At 52.5% G+C, this 24880-nt stretch overlaps 1 protein-coding gene across 1 annotated transcript; it reads left to right on the top strand.

Moving 5' to 3' along the window:
* The first annotated feature begins 2417 nt into the window (after positions 1-2417).
* On the top strand, positions 2418-18662 carry LOC121169933 (histo-blood group ABO system transferase-like). Its single transcript, XM_041000775.1, has 7 exons — positions 2418-2448; positions 12694-12751; positions 13302-13358; positions 14568-14615; positions 15732-15767; positions 16276-16410; positions 17972-18662. The coding sequence occupies exons 1-7, from the start codon at positions 2418-2420 to the stop codon at positions 18660-18662; spliced, it is 1056 nt and encodes a 351-aa protein (XP_040856709.1).
* The last annotated feature ends 6218 nt before the right edge of the window (positions 18663-24880 follow it).

Here is a 24880-nt window from a genome sequence, read left to right as displayed (position 1 = left end):
TTGCTGCTTGGCATCCTGGACCTGAGCTGCGGGCGGGCACCCTACACATGGTGGCCAGGAGAGGTTAGGAAGACAGCTCTCCAGGCCCTCTCCAACCCAGCTCTTGGTGAACTAGGTGGACAACATCCATCTGTATGCAGGGGACTTTGGTCGCCCACACGTCTCCAGCTCTGGAATCAGTGGAGTCCTGGCCCTCCATGTCCGCCCTCATTTTGGAGAGTCAGAACTTCTCTCCAGGTCCTAGACCACAAGTGGGCCAAGAGATGCAGATGATAACACTAAGTAAATGAGAATAATAATATACAAAATTCAGACTCATTTTCCTCCATCTTGTTTAGAGCCAACTGCTCTAACTTCCCTTCCTATTAACTGGAATATTGTGATTCTTTTTTCATTTCTGAAGGTACCAAATTCATAATAGCTTATAATTGTCATTTATTCATTAAAATATTTAAATTTTATCACATCAGATATAATGCTCTCATATTGCACCTGCAACTTTTGCACTTCAGAAATGTTTATTTTAAAATAATTTTAAAAAAATTATTTTCCTTGACAGGTCTTTTTTAAGATGGTGTCCCACAAGAGGAAGGCCCCTATAGCAAGCATACAACTCTTTCCCTCAACCCCAAAGAGACTGTGCTGATATTACAGAAAAAAAAAAAGAAAAAGAAAACAAATTCTGGTTCTCTTGAGGGCTACTGGGTATGGGGTCCAAGCTCACAGCAACACTGGAGGCTGCAATGGAATGGCACAGGGCAGTGCATGGGCACAGAGAGGCAGGTCCGTCCCTCGGAGTGACCAAGTAGCTCTGATATAACTGCTGTTTACCTGGCCAAATCCCAGGACAGTCTGTGGGGGGCAAATCCGTGGCTTCTTGACAGATGCATTGTGGGCCAAAGCCAGAGCTGTCAGTCCCACACACTGATGTGCCAGCCAGGGGTCCGCCGTGAGACTGCACCCCAGCCAGGGGTCAGCCGTGAGACTGTACCCCGTATGCGGTGTGGACATGCGCCGCCAGAATTAATTTTCTTCTTCTTCTTTTTTTAAAATATACTCACATATTTTTAAGATTTTATTTATGTATTGGAAAGGCAGATATACAGAGAGGAGAAGAGACAGAGAGGAAAGTCTTCTGTCTGATGATTCACTCCCCAAGTGAGCGCAACAGCCGGTGTTGTGTTGATCAGGAGCCAGGAACCTCCTCCAGCTCTCCCAAATGGGTGCAGGGTCCCAAGGCTCTGGGCGGTCCTCGACTGCTTTCCCGGGACACAAGCAGGGAGCTGGATGGGAAGTGGGGTCGCCGGGATTAGAATCCTGGCACATTCAAGACTAGGTCTTTAGCCACTACGCTATTGTGCTGGGCCCCAGAGTTAATTTTCTACAGATATTTGTACCCAGCAACTACCACATCAAGTCCCCTTGGCCTGTGCAACAGCACACAGAGTCATTGAGCATCCCCTCAGGGCTGACATCCTGAGGAAGGACAGTGCAAGGCGCGCGACACCTCAGGGCCAGCGCCTGCGCAGTGTGCTTCCCGCCATCCCAGCCTGAGTTCTCCAAGGAGCTCCGGAGGGCTGCAGGGCTGAGGCCGCTGGACGCCTGCTGCAGCCGGGGGCTCCAGAGCGCATGCTGGACACAGCTGGGAGCTGCTCCCTTGTGTCCCGGCACCCTGAGCAGCTCTGCAGGGCCACCCGGAGGTCCGACCGACGTGGTCCTCGGCCGCGGTCCTGAGGGGTCAGAGGGAGCCCGGTGGGTGACGGTGCGTGACAGGGCTGCTGCTGACAGGTCGGGGTGACAGGGCTGCTGCTGACAGGTCGGGGTGACAGGGCCGCTGCTCGGGGCTGCAGGTCGTGGTGACAGGGCTGCTGCTGCAGGCGCTGGTCGGGGTGACAGGGCCGCTGCTCGGGGCTGCAGGTCGGGGTGACAGGGCACTGCTCGGGGCTGCAGGTCGGGGTGACAGGGCAGGTGCTGCCGGGCAGCAGGTCAGGGTGACAGGGCCGCTGCTCGGGGCTGCAGGTCGGGGTGACAGGGCCGCTGCTGCAGGCGCTGGTCGGGGTGACAGGGCCGCTGCTCGGGGCTGAAGGTCGGGGTGACAGGGCCGCTGCTCGGGGCTGCAGGTCGGGGTGACAGGGCCGCTGCTCGGGGCTGCAGGTCGGGGTGACAGGGCAGGTGCTGCCGGGCAGCAGGTCAGGGTGACAGGGCCGCTGCTGCAAGTGCAGGTCGGGGTGACAGGGCCGCTGCTCGGGGCTGCAGGTCGGGGTGACAGGGCCGCCGCTGCTCGGGGCTGCAGGTCGGGGTGACAGGGCCGCTGCTGCGGGGCTGAAGGTCGGGGTGACAGGGCCGCTGCTCGGGGCTGCAGGCGCAGGTCGGTGGGGCGTCTGGGCGGTGCGGGTGGCCGGGTCGTGGGTGCGGGCATGGCGAGTCGGGCTGTGCGGGGCCAGCCGGGTGCTCCCTCCCTGGGGCCTTCGGCCACCTGCCAACCCCACCTGTTAGTCGTGCTTTTCCGTGGGTACCTGGCTGATATCTCAATGTTTTCTCAGCGTATTTTGAAAACAGGAACAAAGCCGCTGCTTTGCCTGTCTTTTTCTTATTGGTCAAAGATTGTTTTATTTATTTTCCTCATCTAATTTTTTAAAAAACGATCCATCTATTTGTTGACATGAACAGAAGGCTAGAGAAGACAAAGATTGTTTGTCTTTGGGAACATAAACGGCACCACATTGCCCCCGTCCTTCATCTGCCCGGTGACCTGAAGCACAGCCTGCCTGGTGCCCACTGGCCAGGAACCCTGTTCATGTGCCCGGCTGCAGGGGAGGGCCGAGAAGGGAGGCCCATCTGTCCTGTGACAGAATTGGAGCTGAGGGGTGCTCCGGCACGGGCCTCTCACGTGAGTGCTGCTTGGGGCCCCATCCCGCTCCCTTCTGACGCACCTGGGAGAGCAGCAGGACACAGTGTTCGACTCGGGGAGAGTCCAACCCGGTGGAGGGGAGCCACACCGTCATTGGCAAAACAAGTCAAACGCAGAGGCTGCAATAAGCATGAGGATTTTATTGAGCATTCGCGAATGGGCAACAGAGTCTCTGGAGGCACCCAGGACTCTGCGCGCCTCACAAACATTTTGGAACAGTTGTTATAGGGCAAAATCATAAACTCTGCATAACAGTCAGCATTTCTCACTTTCAGATTAGATAGCCCAGGGGTCCCTTAAACTTTGTATATTTTCTTAACTGTTGACAGTCTGCATTCCTCGTCTTAGGACTAGGTGACCCGGTACTTTCTCAAACTTCTTATCTCTCTGTAACTGTCTCACTTTCTTATTTTTTATATTCTTGCATCGGCCTTGTTGCATTGGCCTTGCTTCCTTATCTTCTCCATTCTTGCAGCTGCCTTGTTCATGTCTGGGAAACTGAAACTTTACTTGTTTCATGAAATGACTTTTCTATATTTATTCTAACATGGCTCTACACTTGCTCAGCAGAAAGCAATATACAGAAGCAGAATCAAGCGGTTATTCTAAACTCTTACAACAGCCCGAGTCCCTGCATCCACGTGGGAGACCCACAGAGGCCCCTGGCTCCTGGCTGCGAAGGCAGTGAATCAGCAGCCGCAAGATCTGGGTCTCTCCCTGTTTCTTTTCTCCTTTAGCTTTGCCTTTCCAAGAAAGAAGTCAATATTGAAAAAGAAATACAGTGCAGAGGAGCCACGGCAAGGGTGTGTTCCAAGACAGGAACCAGGAACCTTCTAAAAAAGAAAAACAAGGAATAAAAAGTTCATTACTGACACAATTATCATAATTCTTTTTTTTCTGGTTTCCTTTTAAATCAGTCAATGCAAATGGGTCCTAGAAGCTACAGTGCTTCAAGCAGCAGTGACATTGTGCATTCTTGCTTGTTTGTTTAATTGTGTTTACATTTTGTTTGGTTTCTAGCATAGCCGGTCTTTTGTAGTGTAAAAGCTCTCTGATTTTCTCTTTGATTTTTCAACCTGAATTTCCAATAGGCTGATCTCACAGAGATTACATTGTATGTGTCCTGTGTATTCATTGTTGGGAATCAGAACATACGATATGTATTTTTGAGAGACTGGTTTCTTTTACTGAGTGTAATGGTATCATGGTTTCCAGCTGGTTTCATTTTGTTATGAATAGTCAGATTTCATTCTTTGTCATGGCTGAGTAGTATTGCATTGTGTAAATATGCCACTTTATCCATTCATCTGTTGCGGAGCATCTGTTATAAACCTGAGGCTTAGAACAGTTAACTCATATGCAGATTTCATTGTGTTTGGATGTTCTCCCAGGAACAGGATGGCTGAATCGTGCCGTAGCTCTGTATTCCAGTTGCCTAAGGGGTCTGCATCTTGGCTTCTGCAGTGTTTGCACTAGTTTATGTTCCCACCAACAGTGGATCAGGCTGCCATTTCTCCCACATCTTCTCCAGCAATTACCGTTTGTTGATGCACGTATTAAACCATTGTCACTGGAGTTAGGTGGAGCCTCACTGGGATTTCCTTTGATTTCCCTGAGATATTAAGCATACTTTTTGTGTATGTTACCCATTGAATTTCATCTTTGGACAAATACCTGTTCCTGTGTTTTGCCGATTTTATAACTGGTTGGTTTGTTTTGCAGTTGTTGAATTTCTGCGGTTCTTTGTAAATCTTGGCTGTTGTCCTCTCTCCCGTGGGGACTTTGCAAATATTTTCTCCCACAGTGTCGGCTGTCTCTTCACATTGGTGATAATTCACCTTGTCTCAGAAGCCTCTTGGCTTGATGTAATCCCATTGCCTGAATTTTGCTTGAACGGTCTAAGCTTTGGCAGTCTTTTCTTGATAGTGTTTCCTATGCCTTGAATTATGTTCCTGTTACTTTCTTCTGGTAGTTTGATGGCGTCAACTCCCAGGTTTATGTGTGTGATCCACTTGGAGTTGATTTTTTGCAGAAAGTGAAAGGTAGGGTCTTTGTTTTGCAAGAGTATATCTAATTGTTCCAACAGTATTTCTTGAAAAGACTATTTTTTTGGTTGTGGTTTGCCTTTTTTTAAATTTGGTTGCATTTGTTTTTTTGTTTGCTTGTTTCATTTTCTTGTCAAGAAAAGTTAGCTAGAGCTGTTTGGGTTCATGTTGGGGATTTCTATTCTGTCCCACTGATGAGCTTGCCTCTTGTCATGCCAGGACCAGGCTGTTTGCTGACCACTCCCCTGTATCACATCTTGAAGTCGGATATTGTGATGCTTCAAGCTTTGCTTTTGTTATCGAAGACTGCTGTCGCTATTTTGGCTCTCTTGTTTCTACATGTGAATTTTAGCATCCTTTCTGCTAGGTCTGAGTAGAATGTTGTAGGTATTTTTGTTGGAATTGCAATAAATTTATCCACTACTGTCAGTAACACGGACATTTTGATGACATTGATTCTACCGATCCACTGACAGCAGAATTTCCTTTTCAGTGTCTTATTCTATTTCTGTAGCGTTTGTATTTTTCATCATGAACATGTTACTTTCATGTTGTTGGCTAAGTTTGCTCCATCGTAGTTAACTTTTGTCACTCTTGTGAATGGGACTGATCTTGTAAATTCTTTCTCAGCCATGGAATTACGTGTGTACACTAAGGCAGTTATGTGTTGATTTTGTATCCTACAAATTTTGCAGACTTTCCTACTGAGTTCCAACAGTCTCTTGGTTGAGTCTTCGGGTTTCCCCATTATAGAGAATCATGCAATTGACACACAGGGATAATTCGCCTTCCTCCTTTCCAACTTGCATTCATGTGACTTCTTTTTCGTGGCTAACAGCTCTGACTAGAACTGCAAGGGCAGCACTGAATAGTAACCGTGAGGGGCGGACATCTGTGGTTGCAGATCTTAGTGGAGATGCTTCCTGCTTTTCCCCATTCACTCTGGTGCTGGCAACAAGTTTATCATGTATCATCTTGATTTTATGGGTGACCAATCCTTTTAAACCCAATTTCCTTAAGGTTTTTGGCATGATTCTTATTGAATGCTTTCTCTGCATCTATTGAGATAGTCAGATGGCTTTGATATTTGGCTCATGGATGCGGTGTGTCATATTTATAGATCTATGTATGTTGAACCATCTCCCATACAAGGAATAACTCCCACCTGGTCTGGGTTAATGCTCTTTCTGATGTGCTGTTGGATTCACTGAGCAAGCACTTTGCTGAGAATTCTTACATCTGAGATGTTGGTCTATAGTTCTTTGTCGCTATGACATCTTTTGGTTTTAGAATTCAAGTGATGTTGGCCTCATGGAAGGAATTGGGGCCCCAACTGTAACCAACTGCCTAGTTGCGTTGTACCTAAGCAAGTGTTACATGCTGGGAGAAAAGCAGCTAATCGCTGGTGGACATAGTTGGCCTGGTTAATTCCAAATTTGTGTTAGCTAGATCAGTGTCAGCATACTTGCCTATTTTATTTTTTAAAAAATATTTATTCTTATTATTTTTTATTGCAAAGGCGGATATACAGAGCGGAGAGACAGAGAGGAAGATCTTCTGTCCGATGATTCACTCCCCAAATGAGCGCAACGGCCGATGCTATGCCAATCCGAAGCCAGGAGACTCTTCCGGGTCTTCTACGCGGGTGCAGGGTCCCAAAGCCTTGGGCCATCCTCGACTGCTTTCCCGGGCCACAGGCAGGGAGCTGGAAGGGAAGCAGGGCTGCCAGGATAGAACCGGTGCCCATATGGGATCCCGGGCGTGCAAGGCGAGGACCTTAACCACTGCGCCACCAAGCCAGTCTCTCTATTTTTTTTTTTTAAGATATGTGGTTGGCAGATGCCTACACTGCAGCAGACAGGGTCTGGGGAGCTGCACGTGAGTGTGTGTGTTCCCTGGGTCAGCAGGCAGGGCCCCAGGCTAGCACAGCACACCAGCAGAGAACTGGGCTTGTGGATCTGCATGCTGGTGGGCATGGGGGGCTGTAGAACGCTCAGGGAAGTGGGTTTAGATGTGTGGGAGGGAGGGCTGCTGAGAGAGAACATGGCAAGTGAGGAGTGACTTCTGGGAAACTTCCACCAGCCAGGCTGCTACACTTGCAAGTAAGCCTAGAGGTTAAGGTCCTTGCACTGAATGCTCCATGATCCCATGTGAATGCCAGTTCTGATCCTGGAAGCCCTGCTTCCCATTTGGCTCCCTGCTTGTGGCCTGAGAGGACAGTTGTGGTTGGCCCAATGCTTTGGGATCCTGAACCCATGTGGGAGACCCAGAAGAGGTGGGGACAGAAAAGGGAAGAGATCTTCCATCTGCTGCTTCACTCCCCCAAATGGCTGAAATGGCCAGGGAATGGCCATGCTAAATCCGTGAGCCTGGAATTTCATGTGGGTCTCCCACTTGGATAACAGGGACACAAGGACCTGGGCTGTGCCACATGCTGATTTCTTAACAGGGTCCTGGGTTGGGAGCAGAACAGCCAAGCCTGAATGGAGCATTCAGGATGCCAGTGCTGCAAATGGCAGATTAATGCACTGAGCCACAACATAGTACTCAGGATTTTCCTTTTTAAATTAATCTGTAGAGTCACCATTTACTTGGCTCTTGATTTCTTCCTGACTATTCAAATTGTTGTCTGATGTCATTTATATGCTGCCATATAGGCTCACTTCCTCCCTTGGGTTACTGGGGACAAATGTATTACATCCTCATATACCATAGCTTCAACATTTATGAAGAGCACATAAGAATCCAATGCAAGAGTCCATGTGAAAGCTAGGACTGGGGGGCCTGTCTAGCAGGGCCAGATCCCAGTACCTGACTGAATGTCGGAACAAGGGAATGGTCATATTAGGCAGGACCATAACTCTAACCAACAAGTGAGAGAACCAGGTCCTGGGGTAGATTCTGTGGGGGATATGTGGACCCAACCTTGTTGAAATACAAGTCCAGCTGGTTAGCTCAAGTGTTGGGTGGTGATGGACTGAGCTAAGTGTCACCATGTAACCTGCCATCACTCATGGGTACAGGGACCAAGAATAGTCTGGGCAGGTTGAGGCTGCAGCACCCACATGTGCATCCTAAAGCAGGGTGTGGGACAGGTCGGGCCGCAACATTCACCACCTCATACAAGGCCAAGATGGAGGACCAGACTATGCTGGGCAAGGACCTAGACCCAGTGGCATATATGAGATCTAGGCCTGGGAATGGCCTGAGCAGGTGAATGTGGCAAACTCCCCTAGTGGGTCATAGTAGAGAGCATGAGGTCTAGACGTGGGGGTCTGGCAAGCTCCAACAGTTGGCAGATGTGTGGATTGGTTTTTGAAGGGGGAGGACCAAGCAGGGCTAAGCAAACCTTAGTTCCCTGGCAGGTGCAGCAACCAGGATGGAGTTCAGTTATGCCGGGATAGTCTGTCACACCCGTAGTTTGCATGAGCCAGGTGTGGGAGCAGACTTTGCAGGCTCAGGTTCCAGCACCCACCAGTGAGAGCTGGGACTGGAATCAGACAGCCTCAGCATTCAAAGGCAAAGCACAAGGCAGTGAAGGACTAAAACAGGCCAGGTCAGCATCCAGAGAAAAAGGCCAAGACAGCTAGGGGCTATGGCAAACTGAGTCAGGGCAAACACTAACATGAGCAAGATCTAGGGTTGAGACAGACATGGATTGGGAGCAAAGGGCTGTGGCTCCCACTGGTGAGTGTGAAGGCCAGAGTGGGGGCTGCTCTGTGGTTTGGACATGGCTTCAGTATTGGCTTCAGTATCCCTCGGCACAAGTGTGGACTGGATCTGGGCTATGCCGGACTGGGCTAGGTTCAAGCACTCATTCGACCTCATGAGGATGAAGGCAGGTGTAGGACAGTCTAGGTTAGGTCTGCCCCTGCTGAGCCATGTGTGAGCCTTGGCTGGGCTGTAACAGCCAACAGTAAGAATCAGAGTGGGTTCAAGACCAGTCAGGAAAGGTCACTGTTTCTGCTAGGACAGGAGGTGGACTAGCATGGACCCACTGGTGTGCATGGGATCTGGCACTGGGAGAGGATGTGATGGAGGAGCTTGGGGATCTCCTCTGTCGGGACATATTCCCTGCAGGTGAGCCAAGACCATGATAAGGAGCAGCACAGACCAGGCCAGGGAATGGTATCCACCAACATATATTTGGCTCAGTTCTGGGGCGAACCAGGCTGGGTCAGTTCACATCATTTGCTGGCAAATCTGAGCAAAAGAATGGGGTGTGGGTCAGTCCGGGTTGGGTTGTAACACAAGCCAATTCACATGAGGCACAGGACTGGGGGCAGGATGGGCTGGGCTGGGCTCGACTATAGCTCCCAGCAGCATGAGCTGGATTTAGGGGTGGGCTGGGCCCTACAAGGCTATAGCACCCACTGGAAAATGCTGAGGTGAGGCAGGCCATGCCAGTCTGGGCTACAGTATCCAGCTAGATCTGGGGCGGGGGGAAGAAGTCAAAACCAATATGGGGGCTGCGTGGGGCTCCCCAGATGCACCACCACTCCCACTGGTTAGTGTGAGGTGCGATGAGGGCAGATGAGGCTGGGTAGGGCTACAACACTTGTTGATCTCATGTGAGCTGGGTTAGGGAAATGCCAGGCTGGGTTGATTGTAACTTCCGGTGCAAGCACAAGCCAGTGTAGGTGTGGGTGGGTTGGGCATGGCCCCAGCATCAGCTGGCAGATGCTGGCACTGGGGACAAATTCTGTCAAGTTAAACTGCAGAACCACCTGGAGAGCGCATGATCCAGGAGTAGGAGTGGGCACCCATTACGGAAAAAGTGGGCACCCACCTCTTGGGTTGCCACTCCTACTGGTGAGCATGAGAACCAGGACTGGGGCAGGCATGGCTAGACAGAATAGCACTCGCCAGCAGTGTGTGAGTTGGATAGTGGGGCTGGCTGGGTTGAACTAGGCTTCAATGCCCGTTGACAAGTGTGAGAGCTGAATGGGATGTGGAACAGACTGGACCAGTTGGCTGTACATACTGGCAAGCACAGGAACAAGGGGGCGAGACTGGTGGGGATTATTGAGGGTCTCTCTGACTAGGCTGCCACTCCTACTGGTGTACGTGAAAGCTGAGTGTGTGGTGGGCAGGATCAGGCTGGGCTGCAACACCCATTGTTTTGTGTAGAAGACAGGGCTTGAAGCAGAACTGACCCAGCAATTGCAATCACCAACGTTTGCATAAGCTGACTGGGGCAACAGACTGTGCTGGACCCTGTATTGGCAAGCACACACAAGATTCAGGTCTGGGATCACCTCAGATAAAGTTTCTTTGGAGATCCTCCTAAGTACTGGACTCAGAACTCCATCCATGAAGAGAATTCCATGTTCCATGGTCTGACTGTGGAGTGCATCTGTCAGAGATGAGCCTCCTCAGTGACTTAGACGGAGCAGAGGACAGCATAGCCAGGTGCACAAAAAGGATATTGCAGTATATTGGAGTCTGTAGAAGACACCTGGTACCACAACAGAGGATGGAGGGCAGAACAAATTGATCAACTAACCCAGCCAAATGTTGGCAGTGAATATCTGGGCAAACAGAGACTTTGAGGTGGGCTATGTCAACCAGTTGATTCTGGAGAGATTTCATGATGCTTGGATTGGCGAGACTGGCAATAATTCAGAACTGTTGAACTATCAAAACCTCTTGATCCGGACTCTCGGAGCATGAGACAAACCAGAGGCTGAGAGGAAATATTTGTTTCTGGCAGACGTATAAACAAATCTCATTGCTCAATAATTCCAGATAAAGAATGCAGTTAAAAATGAGCAGAGATTAAACAGATCCTTGATCAGAAAAGTAGACTGACCGCTGAATACCTGGAAAGTTGTTGAGTATCTATGCAAAGTGAGACCCCTGCAGTGTCCCCCGCAGGGCCGGGTGGGAAAGAACAGCCCTCAGGTGCCAGCAGAGTGTGGGCCAGCTGCTGTCCACGCGCACTGCTGATGGGGAGGGAAATTCCACCTGCCGGGAAAGACACAGGCTTATTGTCAGCAAGCAAAATATGTATTCCGTGTGGCTCTCCCCTTCCACTCCTAGGAATTTACTCAAGGGAAACAGAAACACGGGGATGCTGATAGAGACCTTGTGATCACAACCGGAAAAACAGCTCGGCAAAGCCCAACTCACCTTCCAGTCGGAGAAAGAATGGACGCCCAGCGGTGTGTGAAAGGTAAAAGACCACTCAGCGACGCAGAGTGAGCCAGTCCTGGGGGTGTCTGCACGGCTGCATCTCAGAGTCCTGCTGCGAGGGCACGCCTGGCAGGAGTGCTTGTGTGTGAGATGATCCACTCACCTGCAGTGCGAGGGGGTCAGGGAGGAAGGTGCCGGATGAGGAAATATGCGTCTTGTTTGGGTGATGGCTACAGGTGCCCTTGCTTGGTCCAAATCTCATCCAGCTGTCCCTGAAATGGGTGCATTCTAGTACAAATTGTGCCCCGAGGGGATGGAGCCACCGTGCAGCAGGTAAAGCCATTGGCTGCAGTGCCAGCATTCCATGTGAGTGCCAGTTCCCGGCTGCTCCACTGATGATCCAGCTCCCTGTTAGTGCCCTGAGGCAGCGTGGAGGATGGCCCGAGTGTTTGACCATCTGCACCCATGTGGGAGGCGCAGACGAGGCTCCTGGCTTGAGCCTGGCCCCGCATTAGCCACTGTGGACATCTGGGGAATGCAGCAATGTGTGGACGATCTGACTCTGTCTCCTGCCTTTCTCACTGTAACTTTTTTCTTAAAGATTGATTTGTTTAATTTCATTGGAAACTCAGATACACGGAGAGGTGAAGAGATACAGGAAGAGCTTCTATCCTTTGATTCATTCCCCAAGCAGCCTCAAGGGTCAGAGCTGTGCCGATCGGAAGCCAGATCCAGGAACCCGGAGCCTTGTCCGGGTCTCCCACCAGGTGCAGGGTGCAGGGTGCAGGGTGCAGGGTCCCAAGGCTTTGAGTCGTCCTCAACTGCTTTCCCAGGCCACAAGCAGGGAGCTCATGGGAAGCAGGGCTGCTGGGATTAGAACCAGTGCCCATATGGGATCCTGGCATGTGCAAGGCAAGGACTCCAGCCACTCTGCTACCACACCGGGCCCGGCTTTGTCTCTGTAACTTTTACAAAATACATAACTCCATTCTGAAAAAGAAATGCCTCTACTGAAGTTGACTTTATAAAACTCATGAAAAGGAACTCTTTCTTCAAAATTGCTTCTTGAAAACTGAAATTGCACCCAGATTTCCCTACAGCTGAATATCAATCCACCACACAGATGCAGAAAATACAGAAAGGCAGGACGACCCCTTGGCACCACCTTGTTTGTTATTAGACTTAGTTGTCCTGTGGTCATTGGCTTCAGACCCCTGGAGAGGAACAGAGAAGGCATCTGAAGACGGAACACAACAGCTCAGTCAGTGCAAAGGAACCAGGGCCAGAGCTTGGGGCTAGAACCCTTTGTGGAATAAGTGACTCCTGACCCTGTGATTTTAGCAACCTAACTGCTTCCTTAAGGGAAAGGCCATGGGGAGTGCAAAGTGCAGGGACCCAGGGTCCTTGAGGGGTTGGAGGAGCCATCCGGATAAAGAGCTGTGGGAGACACAGGCTCCACCATTAGCCAAGTGTGGGTTAGCGCACTCTGGGATCGGGCTGGTAGCTCTGCCAGCAATCCGAGGGAATCACAGGACAGACGGATGTGGTGGGTCAGGTGAGAGAAGGAGGGGGAGTAATCAGACTTCCCCTGCTGTTTTCCAGGAAAGCCCAAATGCCACCTGCTGGTCTTTCTGATAAGCCTCATCCTGATCTTGCTTGGGTAAGTAGCATATGGGTGACATGGTAGGGCAGCTTGGCAAGCAGCAGCTCTAGAGCCCAGTGGGTACTTGCGGAATTGTCTCTGTCCCAGCTGTGCAGCGCTGGTGAGAGACCTCCTGACACTTGTTGCACAAGCTCCAGCTCACCCTCCCCCTGCTCCCTAGAGAATGCAGTCTCACCCCACCATCCATGCAAGGAGAGTGTGGGGCCAGGAGTGGGGAAGGTGAGTGACAGGACCAAGCTGTGAGAGGCTTCTAGAAGGTCCTAGAACCCCAGAGGTCAAGCCAACTCTACTGGAGCATGTATGCACACAGGAAACAGTCTTTTAGATAACCTCAGGCTGCAAATGCAGGGGGTACCTTCTACAGCTGTCACACCCCTCCTTTCCCCTGCGTCCACATCTCATCTCCAGGTCCTGAGAAGGGACAAGCCCCCTGGGTTATGCTGGGGGCTCACAGCCTCCCCAGAAGGCTGTCTGCTGTGTGCTGGGAGGGGATGGCAGCAGCTCTGGGCTCTGCGTCTTTAACCTCCTCGATGCTTCCTTCCTGCAGCTACGGGTTTCTGCGCTTCAGACGCCTGATGCTAGAAGACATGGAAGTGAAGCCTAGGTGAGCTGGGTGCAGGGTGGGAAAATGATGCGGTGCTGGCCTCAGGGTGACCCGCCTGGACCTCCTCTGCTCTTTCCATGCTCTGCCCAGAGCATGCCTGGCTGCCTCCAAGGCTTTGGGGGGTACCAGGCCACTGCAGCCTTTGTATCTCTGACTTCAACCTCGATCTCTCTTGTGCCTTGCAGCCCCGACCATGGGCTTCACTCCACTAGGAGTCCCCGTGAGTGGCCTCCACACCAGCTGCTCCTCTCGTCTGTGGCTTTCCACCCACTCCTGCAATGGGCACAGAACAGCTGGCCTTGAGGCCTCCTTCATGCTCCCCTTACACCATACATGCCCAGAGTCCGTGACTCCTGCCATCTCCCTCTGTCCATTGCTTGCCTCAGCCACGCTCACCTCTGTGTAGGCTGCATCCTCATCTCCCTGTCTCTGCCCCTCAGCCCTCACTGAAGCAACAGTCACTCTGGAACATGGGGGAGGATGCACTTTGTCCGCTGACCTGGCCTGCCTGGCCTCTAACCCCCTTCATTCCTACCACAGACTCGGGCTCTGAGCTGCAGCCAGCTGATGGCTGCCATCCTTCCCCGTGCCATGTGATCTTCATTCCAGGCCTTGGTCTGTGTCCCTTCCACGGCTGTTTCTGTCTCTTACTTGCTCTCAGTATCTTGGAGCTCCCTCCTGCGTCCACTCAGCAATGCTGTGCAGCCACCACCCTATGCATGACAGAAAGTTACATGGTCCCTGCATGTCCCTTCCCTGGACTGCTGGGCTCAGCTGGGTTGTGGGGTCTGTAGAATTCCTCAGGTAGCCGCTGGCCACGGTTATCTTGAATTGTCTGTGCATTTCTGGCGGATGCTCCTGGAGACACCCAGGGCTTCTCCACGTGGCCTCAGCTTCTGTCATCTTGGCTGGCAGGGTCCAAGGGAAGTGTCGCTGAAACCCCCAGCCACGAATGTCACCTGGAAACATCTAGAGACTTTCAGGGTGGGAGAGGGGAGCTGTGTGGCTCATCCCATGACAAATCATAACATTTGATGGAACACCAGGGGCACAGCCAGCCAGCACAAGACAACTGGCACAGTGATGCGATGTGATGGTTTCAGATTCTGTTGCATGCCCCAGCCACCTCTGCCCCTGCGGGCCCCCAGGTTCTATGAACTTCCTTCTGCGCCTGATACCAAACTTATCTCTTCTTGTTTCATTCTGCAGTATGGCTGTTAGAGACCCCGATGGCTGGCAAGTGGTCGCCTTGCCCAGGTATCACTGCCTCGTTCAGTCCTCCCCATTGTAGTCTTACCCTCTGCCCTAGGGTTGTCTGTGCCCTGAATAGAAGCTCTAGATGCTGGGCAGCCCCCATCTGCCAGCCTTTCAGGGAGCTAGGTGTCTCTTTCCCAAAGCTGTGCTCTGAATTTGCCCTCGTCCCACAGTTCCTGGGAGACCCAGTGGCAGGGCACGTCATTGTGCTTCTCATGTGGTGGACACCGGGCTGCCGAGGAAGGTCAGGGAGCTGGCCCCTGCGATGGGGCCTTTGTCATGGCTGGAACTGCCAGCCTCATGGGCCTCGTGGGCCTCTCCCCTACTGTTCAGATTTATAACTGTGGTAAAGGACAGAACTGTCATGTCCCCCAGCATTTGGAAGTACACATGAGCGGCAGCGAGCTCGGCCACTCTGTGTAGTCGTCACATTCACACTCTGGGGAATCTTCATTTTCTGATCCAAGATTCTGTCCCTGGGAGACATTCCCTCTGGACCTCACCTGACCTCAGGCACCCCCTTTGTCAGTGCTCCTCCAGGCCCTCCTCAGTTGTTCCCTGGGCAATCCTCAGTGATGGCTCGACCCTCGCAGCATGGCACCTTCACTGTGGCCCCTGTTGGTGCGGGCATGGCTGCCTTGAGAATGAACCCTGGTTCACTCCTGGGCTCTGCATGCTCCAGGTGGGGGCAGGGTCACACACCACCTTCAGAGCAGATCCCATGACAGCCAAGGCATGAGCTGCTGCTCTCCTGTTTCCCACGCAAGAAACCACGTGGCCTGGGCTAGAGAGCAGCCAGGGAGGGACAGAGCAAGCCCATGATCTGGCCTTCACCCCCAGATCCTCCCAGGAGCCAAGATCACATCTAGCTTCCTCTGTACCCAAAATGAACCCCAGACTTCTGAAAATCCTTCCCATCACCCTGAGGTTCTTCAGTTGCTCTCTCTAGTGTACCAATGCTGAGTTAGAGCCTCTGAATGACCTTACCCAGGATCCCCGCATGATGGGCCAGGTGGGCGCAGGGCAGCCTGTGTGGGGCTGCTTGCCCTGCACACCACCCGCAGCTGGTATGCTCCATCATTCACGGAGACTCACACATGGTGCCTTGTTGTTTTGCAGCATGGCGTATCCCCAGCCTGAGGCACTGACTCCCTCGTAAGTGACTTGACTAGCAGACATTTCACGGGGAACTAGTGGTGACGTGGATAGCAGAGGAGGGAGTGGCATATCTGGGGCTCAGGGAAGCTGTTCCACTTAGGTTCTGTGAGGCCTGAATCTGAAGGCCCCGCAATGCTCCCTGTCCACCTTTCATTTCCCTAATCTGGCTTCCCTGCTTTCTATCCGTTTATCCATCAAGGAATGTTCAAGGCTGTGACAGAGTCTTGCATACACTGGGGAGTGGCCTCCTGCCCTTGTTGGGAGGACCTCCCTTCCTGTGTGGGCCAGCAGGGCCTGAGGGCTGGTCCTAGCTGGCTACACACTGCCTGTCTGGAATCTGTTGTTTTCTGTAGTTGGTTTCCTGCCAAGTCCCTTTCTAATGGGGCCAGCCCTGGGAAATGCTGGAAGATGGAGTCTGAATAGAGGGTCTTGGGATGGGGGGCAGCTGTGTGTGTTCACCCCGCTCTCGGCTCACATGTTGCTATGGGACTCTCTCCCTGTGCAGGAGAAGTGACGTCCTTGTGGTGACCCCGTGGCTGGCTCCCATCATCTGGGATGGGACATTCAACATCGCCCTCTTGAATGAGCAGTTCCGGTTGCAGAACATGACTGTTGGGTTGACTGTGTTTGCCGTGAAGAAGTGAGTAGCTGGGATGGTTGAGCAGACAGCTGGGGCCACCACCTTGACCTCTGGATTCCAGGATGGGAAGAGGGGCACTGTTTGCTCTCTAAATGCAGGGCACACTGGTGGGGTTCTTCCTGTGAGCTGCCGAATAATACAGGCAGTGTCATGACTCAGCTCCAGGCCCTGGGACTCTGGGTCTTACCAGGAAGTGCAGAGGGGCCACAGTGCAGCTGGCTGGCCCTCATGGAGCCTTGGAGGGCAGGATTGGTGACAACAGTGATAGCCCGGGCCCTGGGGAGGTGATGAGTGGAGGCACATGAGAGGATTCTGACCTCAAGCCTCACTCCTACAGGGTGGCGTCAACATAGGTGGGTTGTGCGTGCTTCCACTTAGCTGCAGCACTTGCCTCTCCCTGAGGAATCCACTAATGAGCCACGTGTGGGATTGGCTGCAGTTGTTCAGCCAGGTCCAGCCCCATGGCGAGGGAACATGGCCCTAGGGCTCCTCACGGTGGGACCAACCACCCAAAGCACTTGATGATGTGCTCCTGTGGCAGGGACACACACACACACACACACACACACACACACACACACACACACACACACACACACACACTGGAGCTTCTGGTCTTGGAATTGAGATACACGGCCTAGGCCTTACCTGTCCCTTCCTTCTTGGGTGACTTTCTCCCATCTTCCATCTGTGAGGTTCAAAGCTCATAGAGTTCAGGCAGATTTATCAGTCAGAGAGCCTGACAGACCTTATGGGGGAAGGCCTGGGCTACTTACACACGGTGAGGTGATCCTGTGACAGAAATGGCTACCCGGGGCAGACAGCCGTGGGCTTGTACACATCTTAGACCCAGGGAGATGAGAGAAGGTGGCAGCTCCTCAGCTGGTGCCTGCGAGTGTCCTGGCACACAGGGTGCCTATCATGGTGGACAGAGACAGGGCTCCTGCAGGGCTTTGCAGACATTCCTGAGGAGATAAGGCCGAGATGCTCCACCAGGGATTCTCTCTCACTGCCTCCTGCAGGCATCCCTGCTCTGCCCAACCTGCCACCATGCACAGGATGAGAGCAGCCTCTGCCACGGTGGGAAGTCAGTGGTTTACAGAGGACCTTGACAGCAGGTTACCTTCAGGTCTCTGGGGGAAGGGATGCTGGGGTGTGACACTGGGGCTCAGGCCCTGAGAGGCAGAGCGTCTTCACAGTCTCCAAGCAGCTCTGCCAGCTGTGCACAGGAGCCCAACAGGCTGAGTTTCATGCAGGCTAGTGTAGGGACACCACAGAGGGTCTTCAGGGGAATCTCATTCACCACCCCCATTTGTGTTATTGCATATCCTCCTGCTGTACCTTAATGCTCCTGACCTCAGCTAGCATGCCCCCGTCCCCTGGGAGGAAGGGGTTAAGTGAGACCCAACCATGAGCACATCTGAGACAGGACAGGAGAATCTGGTGCCTCAGCTGCTTGCAGCCTCTGGAGGTCCTGTGTCCCCAAGCGCCCAGGTACCTGTGGTGCCCTGGGGTGGGGTGCTAAGGAGGGTCTACAGCCCAGCTTTCTACCTACCGGCAGGTACATGGTCTTCCTGAAGAGGTTCCTAGAGTCGGCAGAACAGCATTTCATGGTGGGACACCGCGTCACCTACTATGTCTTCACCGACTGGCCGGCCAACGTGTCTCGAGTGCCGCTCGGGGAGGGCCGGCAGCTGGTGGTGCTCTCTGTGCGTAGCCATGCCCGCTGGCAGGACGTGTCCATGCACCGTATGGAGGCGATCAGCATCTTCTCTCAGCAGCGCTTTCGCCACGAGGTGGATTACCTGGTGTGCGCTGATGTGGACATGGTCTTCTGGGACCATGTTGGGGTGGAGATCCTCACCCCACTCTTTGGCACCCTGCACCCTAGATTCTACTCAGCCCGCCGCAAGGCCTTCACCTACGAGCGTCGGTGGAAGTCCCAGGCATATATCCCCTGGGACAGGGGTGATTTCTACTACATTGGAGCCTTCTTTGGGGGCTCGGTGGCCGAGGTGCAGCAGCTCGCCAGTGCCTGTCACCAGGCCATTGTGATTGACAAGGCCAATGGCATCGAGGCCGTGTGGCATGACGAGAGCCACCTGAACAAGTACCTACTGCACCACAAGCCCACCAAGGTGCTGTCCCCAGAGTACCTGTGGGGTGATTGGCTACTGGACTGGCCCTCCGTCCTAAAGAAACTGAGGCTTCTGACTGTGCCCAAGGATAACCAGAAAATGCGAAACCCATGAGGGCCTTAGAGAAGACGAGGTTTGGCGCTGTTCTGTGCTCCAGGTGGTTCTGGGAGGAAGGGCGCTGTGATTCCACGTCTTCCCCCTTTAGAAAGACTCCTGAAGCTGAGCTGCTCAGCTGAAGTGCAGGCTGTCCCTGCCGTCTGTCATCACTCAGATCCTCACACAGACACACACAGTCGTGCTCATAGACAGTAGACACAAATACACAGATGTGCACACCGGTACACGGCCCCAGTGGCTTCCTCCAGCACACGTTCCATAGTGGCCACTACTAGCACCTTCTGCCAGCAGTGACCTGGGCCCTTCCCCTGGGTGAGACCAGTCTCAGACTTCCTGACCAAGGCGTGGACCCTTATCATCTCGTGGATCGTTTTGGAGTGGTTAAAAGCATGGCTCATGGGGACGGCTGCCATCTGTAGTACTGGTATCCTATGTGGCTGCCAATGGCGGTCCCAGCTGCTTCACTTCTGACCTGGCTCCCTGCTAGAGCACCTGGGAAAGCAGTGGAAGGGGGCCAAGTGTCTCAAGGTCTGCTGCCCACCCACAAGGGAGTTTGGGATCCAGATCTTGTCTCCTGTCTTTGGCCTGGCCCTGTTTGTCCTGGCCATCTGGAGCATGAACCAGCAGATGGAAGAGCTCTACCTTATTTGCTCTCTCAGAAACTTCTGTCAAATAAATAAACAAATGTATAAACATCCTAATTGTCAAAGCCAGCCAGATTTGGTCCTGTCTCATCTCCTAAGAATTGTATCATTTTGTAGTTATGGTTGAATTCTGTGATCCTTTTAGTTTGTTTTGTAAAATGTGTAATGTATATATAATAGTGGGTCTCTATATCATATGTTTGCATACGTATGTTCCTAGTGTGTACAGTATGTCTTGTCATTTTAATTTGCATGTGTCTATAATGTGTGTAGTGTGTATTGTGAGTCTTCATTGTGTGTTCATTGTATGTAAGTACTATGTGTGTAGTATGTTTGTACTGGCTCCAGGGAGCGTGTGTGTATGTGATGTGTGTGGTGTGTATGATGGTCTGAATTATGTGTGCATTGCATATATTTATGATGTGTGTTGTGTTTCCAATGGGATAATGAGCATGTGTGTGCACTGTGCAGTGTATGTCCTGTGGATCTGTATATGTGTGTGTTCGTGTGTGTAGTGTGTCTGTGGCAGGTTTAGTGAGAATGTGTGCATATTGTGTGTAATGTGTGTGCTGTGTATTTGGTGAATAGCCTTAAACACATGAGCACTTGCTCAGTCTCAGGCCTGTATTGAAACCATCCTCCAAGGTTCAGCTTGCGAAATGCATGCTGAGCTGTGCAGGACTGGGGTTCCTTATTCCTTGCCGAGGGGACCCCCGTTACCTTCCCGCAGAGGCAGCTGGGAGTTTGATTCCATCAGAGCAGGCAGGTGCAGGAGCGTGAGCCATGTGGACACCCCCGGCCTCAGCCCTGGCTGTGGCTCTGCACTGCAGCCTGTCAGGAGAGCAGAGACTGGAGACGATTCCTGCAGCAGGTTGCACGGAGCCCACACAATGATGACATGCTTTGTTGAAAAGGTAGAAAATCAGTGTGCTCTTCTGGAAGGATCTCTGGCTGGATGTGACCATGGCATACCTAGCCCTTACTGGTCTGGTGTTCACATGTCACCTGAAGCAGTCAGTGGTTTGTGCTCTTCCCAATGAGAAGGGGGCTGTAACCATTCCTCTATGGGAACATTGGAAGTTTTCTGGTGAGTTCCCCAGAGAGTGGCCACTGAGAGCCCCACTGCTTGGGTTCCCAAACCCAAGGGTCCTGAGCTTTCCAGGAACCTGTGCCTGAAATTGGATCTGACGCAAAGAAAGCAGCAGTGTGCCAGTGCCGGTGGCACCACAGGAGCCAGGAGCAACCCCAAGGTCAGGGTATGTGTCCCTGGCCCCAGCCAGCACATCCTGTTCCCTAACATCCATGACTGCAGTGTGAGCTCTCGGTTGGAGAAGGGATCCCAGGGGCCCCTTCATCTTTGACATCAGCACCTGTGCCCCAGTCATGTCCTGGAAGAACCCTGCTGAACATGGGTGTGCCTCTGAAATGGCTGTCAAGTACCTGCTCAGGCTGGAGATAGGGAGACACAAAAGCTCCAATGTGACCCTAGAGAAAGAAAAAGTCCTGGAGGAAAAATGAAGGCAAGGCTGTGGGGCAGAGCTGGGGCAAATGGTGTTGCTAAGGTGACACTGATAATCAGCCATCTGTGTCTGAGTCCTGGAGCCACAGTGTGGGGGGACGGAACAAACTGGAGCAGAGGTGAGTATGACTGGGATGGAAGGGGCTGTATGAGAATAGAGGGAGGGCAGGCATAAGGCAGGATTGATCCTGTGACCTGGGCCTGTCCGGTTGCTGTTGGACATACATTTCTGATGCCACAGTATCTGTCTACTGGAACCCAAACTCAGGTCAATCAGCATCCTGTCCTAATCATGCTCTCAGTCATGGCTCAACAATGTCCTGTCATTGGCATGATGCAGACTGGGCTGAGAACCTGAACTTCAAGACTCTGTTTCCTTTTCCTGGGGCCCGTCTATAGGGAGACCTTATATCATAGCCTGTTCTTATAAAGCAAGCTGAGCAGAGACCACACAAGAGCTACAGACATGGACTCACACCCTTGGAGCAGTATCTTCTCATCCACTTTTGCCAGACCCCAAGTCCAGTCCACCTGGAGGAGAGGGCATCACAGGACTTGGGTACCAGGAGACGGTTATCACTGGGTGTCTTTATTGGGGCTGCCGAACTCAGGTATCCAGAGGCAGCCCTGAGCAGATTCTGAATGTGTTGGCAGCTGGAGGAAGGGTCTTGTCACTCTTGTACGTCTCAACCTTCCCGTGACACAAGGAGGGGGCGAGGGGGTAAGTGGCTTTCCCTGGCTCACACATGAGGACCCCTGGGTGGAGGCAGCATGTCCAATTCCTTGTCAGAGTCCTTCTTGGGGTTCTGTGTTGAGTTGTTCTAAGCTTGGGTGTTACAAGCCTTAGGGTTCACAGGTCACCCAGGTGTTTGGTCAGTACATCTGAGTACATTCCCCGGGAACAAAGGGGAGACTGAGAAGGCCCTGAGAAGCCCAAGGGCTTGTCCAGGGACGTAGCTGTAGATGCAGGAGTGCTCAGAGAAGATCCACTTGATCTAATGCTAGATGCTCCTCCTCCCATCTGGGTCGCTGGCTGCCCTAGGCCTGCCCTGGGTTGCTGCTGCGTAGAGTGCTGGTGTAACTGTGTGAGGTGTGCATGTGGTGTGGCGTAGAGGGTAGTCAGCAGCTGACACAGCCTTAGGGGATGTCCTGTCTGAGGAAGGGGCTCAGCTGGGTGGTCCTCAGGGGGTGACCTCAGATCCCTAACAATGGACTCCTCCTCCCAGGCCTGACCTAGCTGTCAAGGTTCACAAGTCCCTTGTTTACCAAACGCAGGTGTGACAGTTGTTCTGGGTCACCACAGTCCCTCACTGAAGCCTTTCTTCTTATCAGACTTGCCATACGTGTCCTGGCACCTGTAGAGGAGCAGGTCCTTGGGCCCCAGCAAGGGTGTTTCATGGCTGCCAAAGAAGAAGGTGGGGGATATTCGTTGGGAGGAGGGTTCACAGTAGCATGGGCAATGTCATGGTTCTGGGTGAGCCAGTGTGGATAGCCTTTCAACTTGGTAAACATCAGGTCCCTGGGTTTGAAGGCTTAGGGCATGTTTGCAGAGAGGAAAAAGCCCAGGAATGGAACAAAGACGCTGAGAGGGGGAAGTTTGGAAAACATGCTTTCCTGAGTATTTCTGATTCTAATCAAGTGGACACCTAAAATTCACCATCACACCAGCCCGGAAATCAGACAGCCACTGGAAGCATTTTGCAATGAAGATCCATAGCACAGGCAGGCAGCTCTCAAGCAGAATCCATGTTCACAGACAATTCCAAACTCCCTCCTCACTACCAGACACCAGCTGGGTTTCCCTTCTTGCACAGGAGTCATGTGCGGTCAGAAGAGACCATTTGTATTCTCACCAGATTTTTTGCCCCACGAGAGGGCAGATATTTCTCCTAAAAGTTAGGAAACTTACTGTTCGCATACAATTCCTCTTCCTTTTTCACATTATATTGGAGAGATTGGATAGTGACAATATTCATGAGGAATATGATGTGGTCCTTATTCCTAGCCACGCCCTCCCTTGCCCTTTCAATACCACCAAACACCCTCTTAAGGGGAGGAAATTATTGAGGATAGGAGGTCTGCTACCCTCTAAGCTGTACAGATTAAGTCCTCCTTAACCCCAGAGCCTTGTTCTTGTTATTTTGATTTGGGACCAGACACAAGGACCAAGATTTGAGTAAGAAAAGGACGAAGTCCGTGCTTGACTGGGAACAACAAAGCCTGGCCTCACCACAGTCGGCCCTCCTGTGGAATCCACCTTTGATCCAGCATGGCGATGCAGTTGCCAGGGGGAGCAGTTGCTGTGTTCCAAATGCAGTTGTCAGGGAGAGCAGCAGGTTACAGCGCGAGGACCCCAGAAGATGCTGCTGTTCTTGCTCCTGCTCGCCTGCCCCCTGCCCTCAGCTTGTGACAACAGCTGCTTCCACTGCTGGCCAGCACTGCCTGCCATGCTGGAATATGACCTGCAAATTCTCTGGGGCCCCCCAGGGCCACCCGTCGAGTTGTCCCAAAGCCTCCAGTCCATCTTCCTGACAGATGACACCTCGGTCAAAAGCTTGTTCCTTGGTGAGAGACACAGCCCGGAGACCAGGGAGTGGACCTGTGGCACCTTTGGGACTTGACCCTGAGCCTTACTCTGCTCACTTCCTTGCCCTCAGACCGGGACCATCTGGAAAAAGCAACAGCCACATTTGTCCTTCAATTAGATGAAGCCATTAAGAGGTTACGAAGCGGTGAGGAATCTGAGTGGGATGCCCCGGGCCTGAGTGCTGGTTTGGTGAAGCTCAGCTTTCCTGGCAGCTCCCTGTGGCCCTGCGACTTTGGGCAAGAAGGTGTGGGCAGACGTTGACACAGTGATAGGAGAGCTGCGTGTACTCTACAGAATTTGGGGTTGAAACCCCAACCTTAAGCAAACCACGGGGTCAAGCACCTTTTCCCCTCTCCTCCACCCAGACAAGGCCTTGCTGCTGGAAGAGCTCAAAATGTACAAACGTCTGCTGGCCAAGAAACTGACAGAGAGGTCGGAGGAGCTGGAGCAGAGGGGTGAGAGGTGGGGCTGCCTGGGCCCATCGCACAGCCCCCTGCTGCAGGCCGGACCCAAGGCCTGCAGCGGTGTCTCCCAGGCCTTCCCCAGGAGTCCCTGTTCCTGCCTGCCATGTGCCGGTTCCCCTCACACCCTGACCACTCTCAGCTCCTCCTGCCTCCTCCGTGCTCAGTTCACTGTTTCTCTGCCATCTTGTCCTCCCAAGCAGTCTGCAACGAGTCCTGCGGTGAGTGTTCTTGGCACCTGACCTCAGGTAGCAGAGAAGGAAGGCCCTGGTCCTGTGCGACTCCTGCTGTCCCTCCCCTTAGGTGTCCACACACCACTGGAAATCACAGAATGTGCCAGCTGCAGGACGCACCTCCTCTCCTGTGATGACCACACTCTGTGTCCAGGTTAGGCACTTCCCCTGTCCTTCTCCTCCATGCTGAGGGCCTTGTGGCATCTGTCTCCTCGTCCTTGCCAGACCCAAACTTCTGTTCATGCTCTTCCTCCTCATCTTCTTCCTCGGGGGGGAGTTACACCTGCCAGGGTTTCCTGACCTGTACTTCCAGCTTTACAGCCTTAGGGTGGTCTGTCTCCTGGTCTCTGGGGCCAGCATCCACGAAAAGCACCCCAAACCCATCTTGGTGTCACATGCAAAAATCTTTTGTCAAGAAACAACAGTGTTGTCTGTGTAGATAGAGTCCAGCCTTCTCACAAGACCTTGCTTCAGAAGGGACTGCTCAGGCCTACTCCGCGTGACAGCCCAGCCAGCCAACTCCAAGCACCTGTCTCACAGCGTGTCGCCACTTGGAACGCAGCTGTGCCCTTGGCCTTCGGATGCGCACTTCTGTCATTCCAAGTCCAGTGGAGAGGTTCTGTTTCCTGATGAGCTCTCTAGCTCTTCTGGCCATCAGCTCATCTCTTCCCTGGGGCCTGTCTCATTTCCTGTGGATGCAGCACTATCATTGTCCACCTATGCCTCCCAGAGTGCAGCACTCCTTCCCCTCTCCTTTCTGGATGAGCAGAG

The sequence above is a fragment of the Ochotona curzoniae genome, unplaced genomic scaffold, assembly GCF_017591425.1.
Source record: "Ochotona curzoniae isolate NIBS_2020 unplaced genomic scaffold, NIBS_Ocur_1.0 scaffold_2453, whole genome shotgun sequence".
In the NCBI taxonomy this organism is placed as follows: domain Eukaryota; kingdom Metazoa; phylum Chordata; class Mammalia; order Lagomorpha; family Ochotonidae; genus Ochotona; species Ochotona curzoniae.
The sequence above is the reverse complement of the archived record's forward strand: the minus strand, read 5'-3'. Positions and strand labels throughout refer to the sequence as shown.

Excerpts from the sequence above, each read along its gene's own strand:
- LOC121169933 (XM_041000775.1), top strand. The coding sequence starts at position 2,418 with ATGGCGAGTCGGGCTGTGCGGGGCCAGCCGG. Across the intron at positions 12,752-13,301 it reads CTCATCCTGATCTTGCTTGG|CTACGGGTTTCTGCGCTTCA; the intron begins GTAAGTAGCATA and ends TCCTTCCTGCAG. Across the intron at positions 16,411-17,971 it reads ACTGTGTTTGCCGTGAAGAA|GTACATGGTCTTCCTGAAGA; the intron begins GTGAGTAGCTGG and ends ACCTACCGGCAG.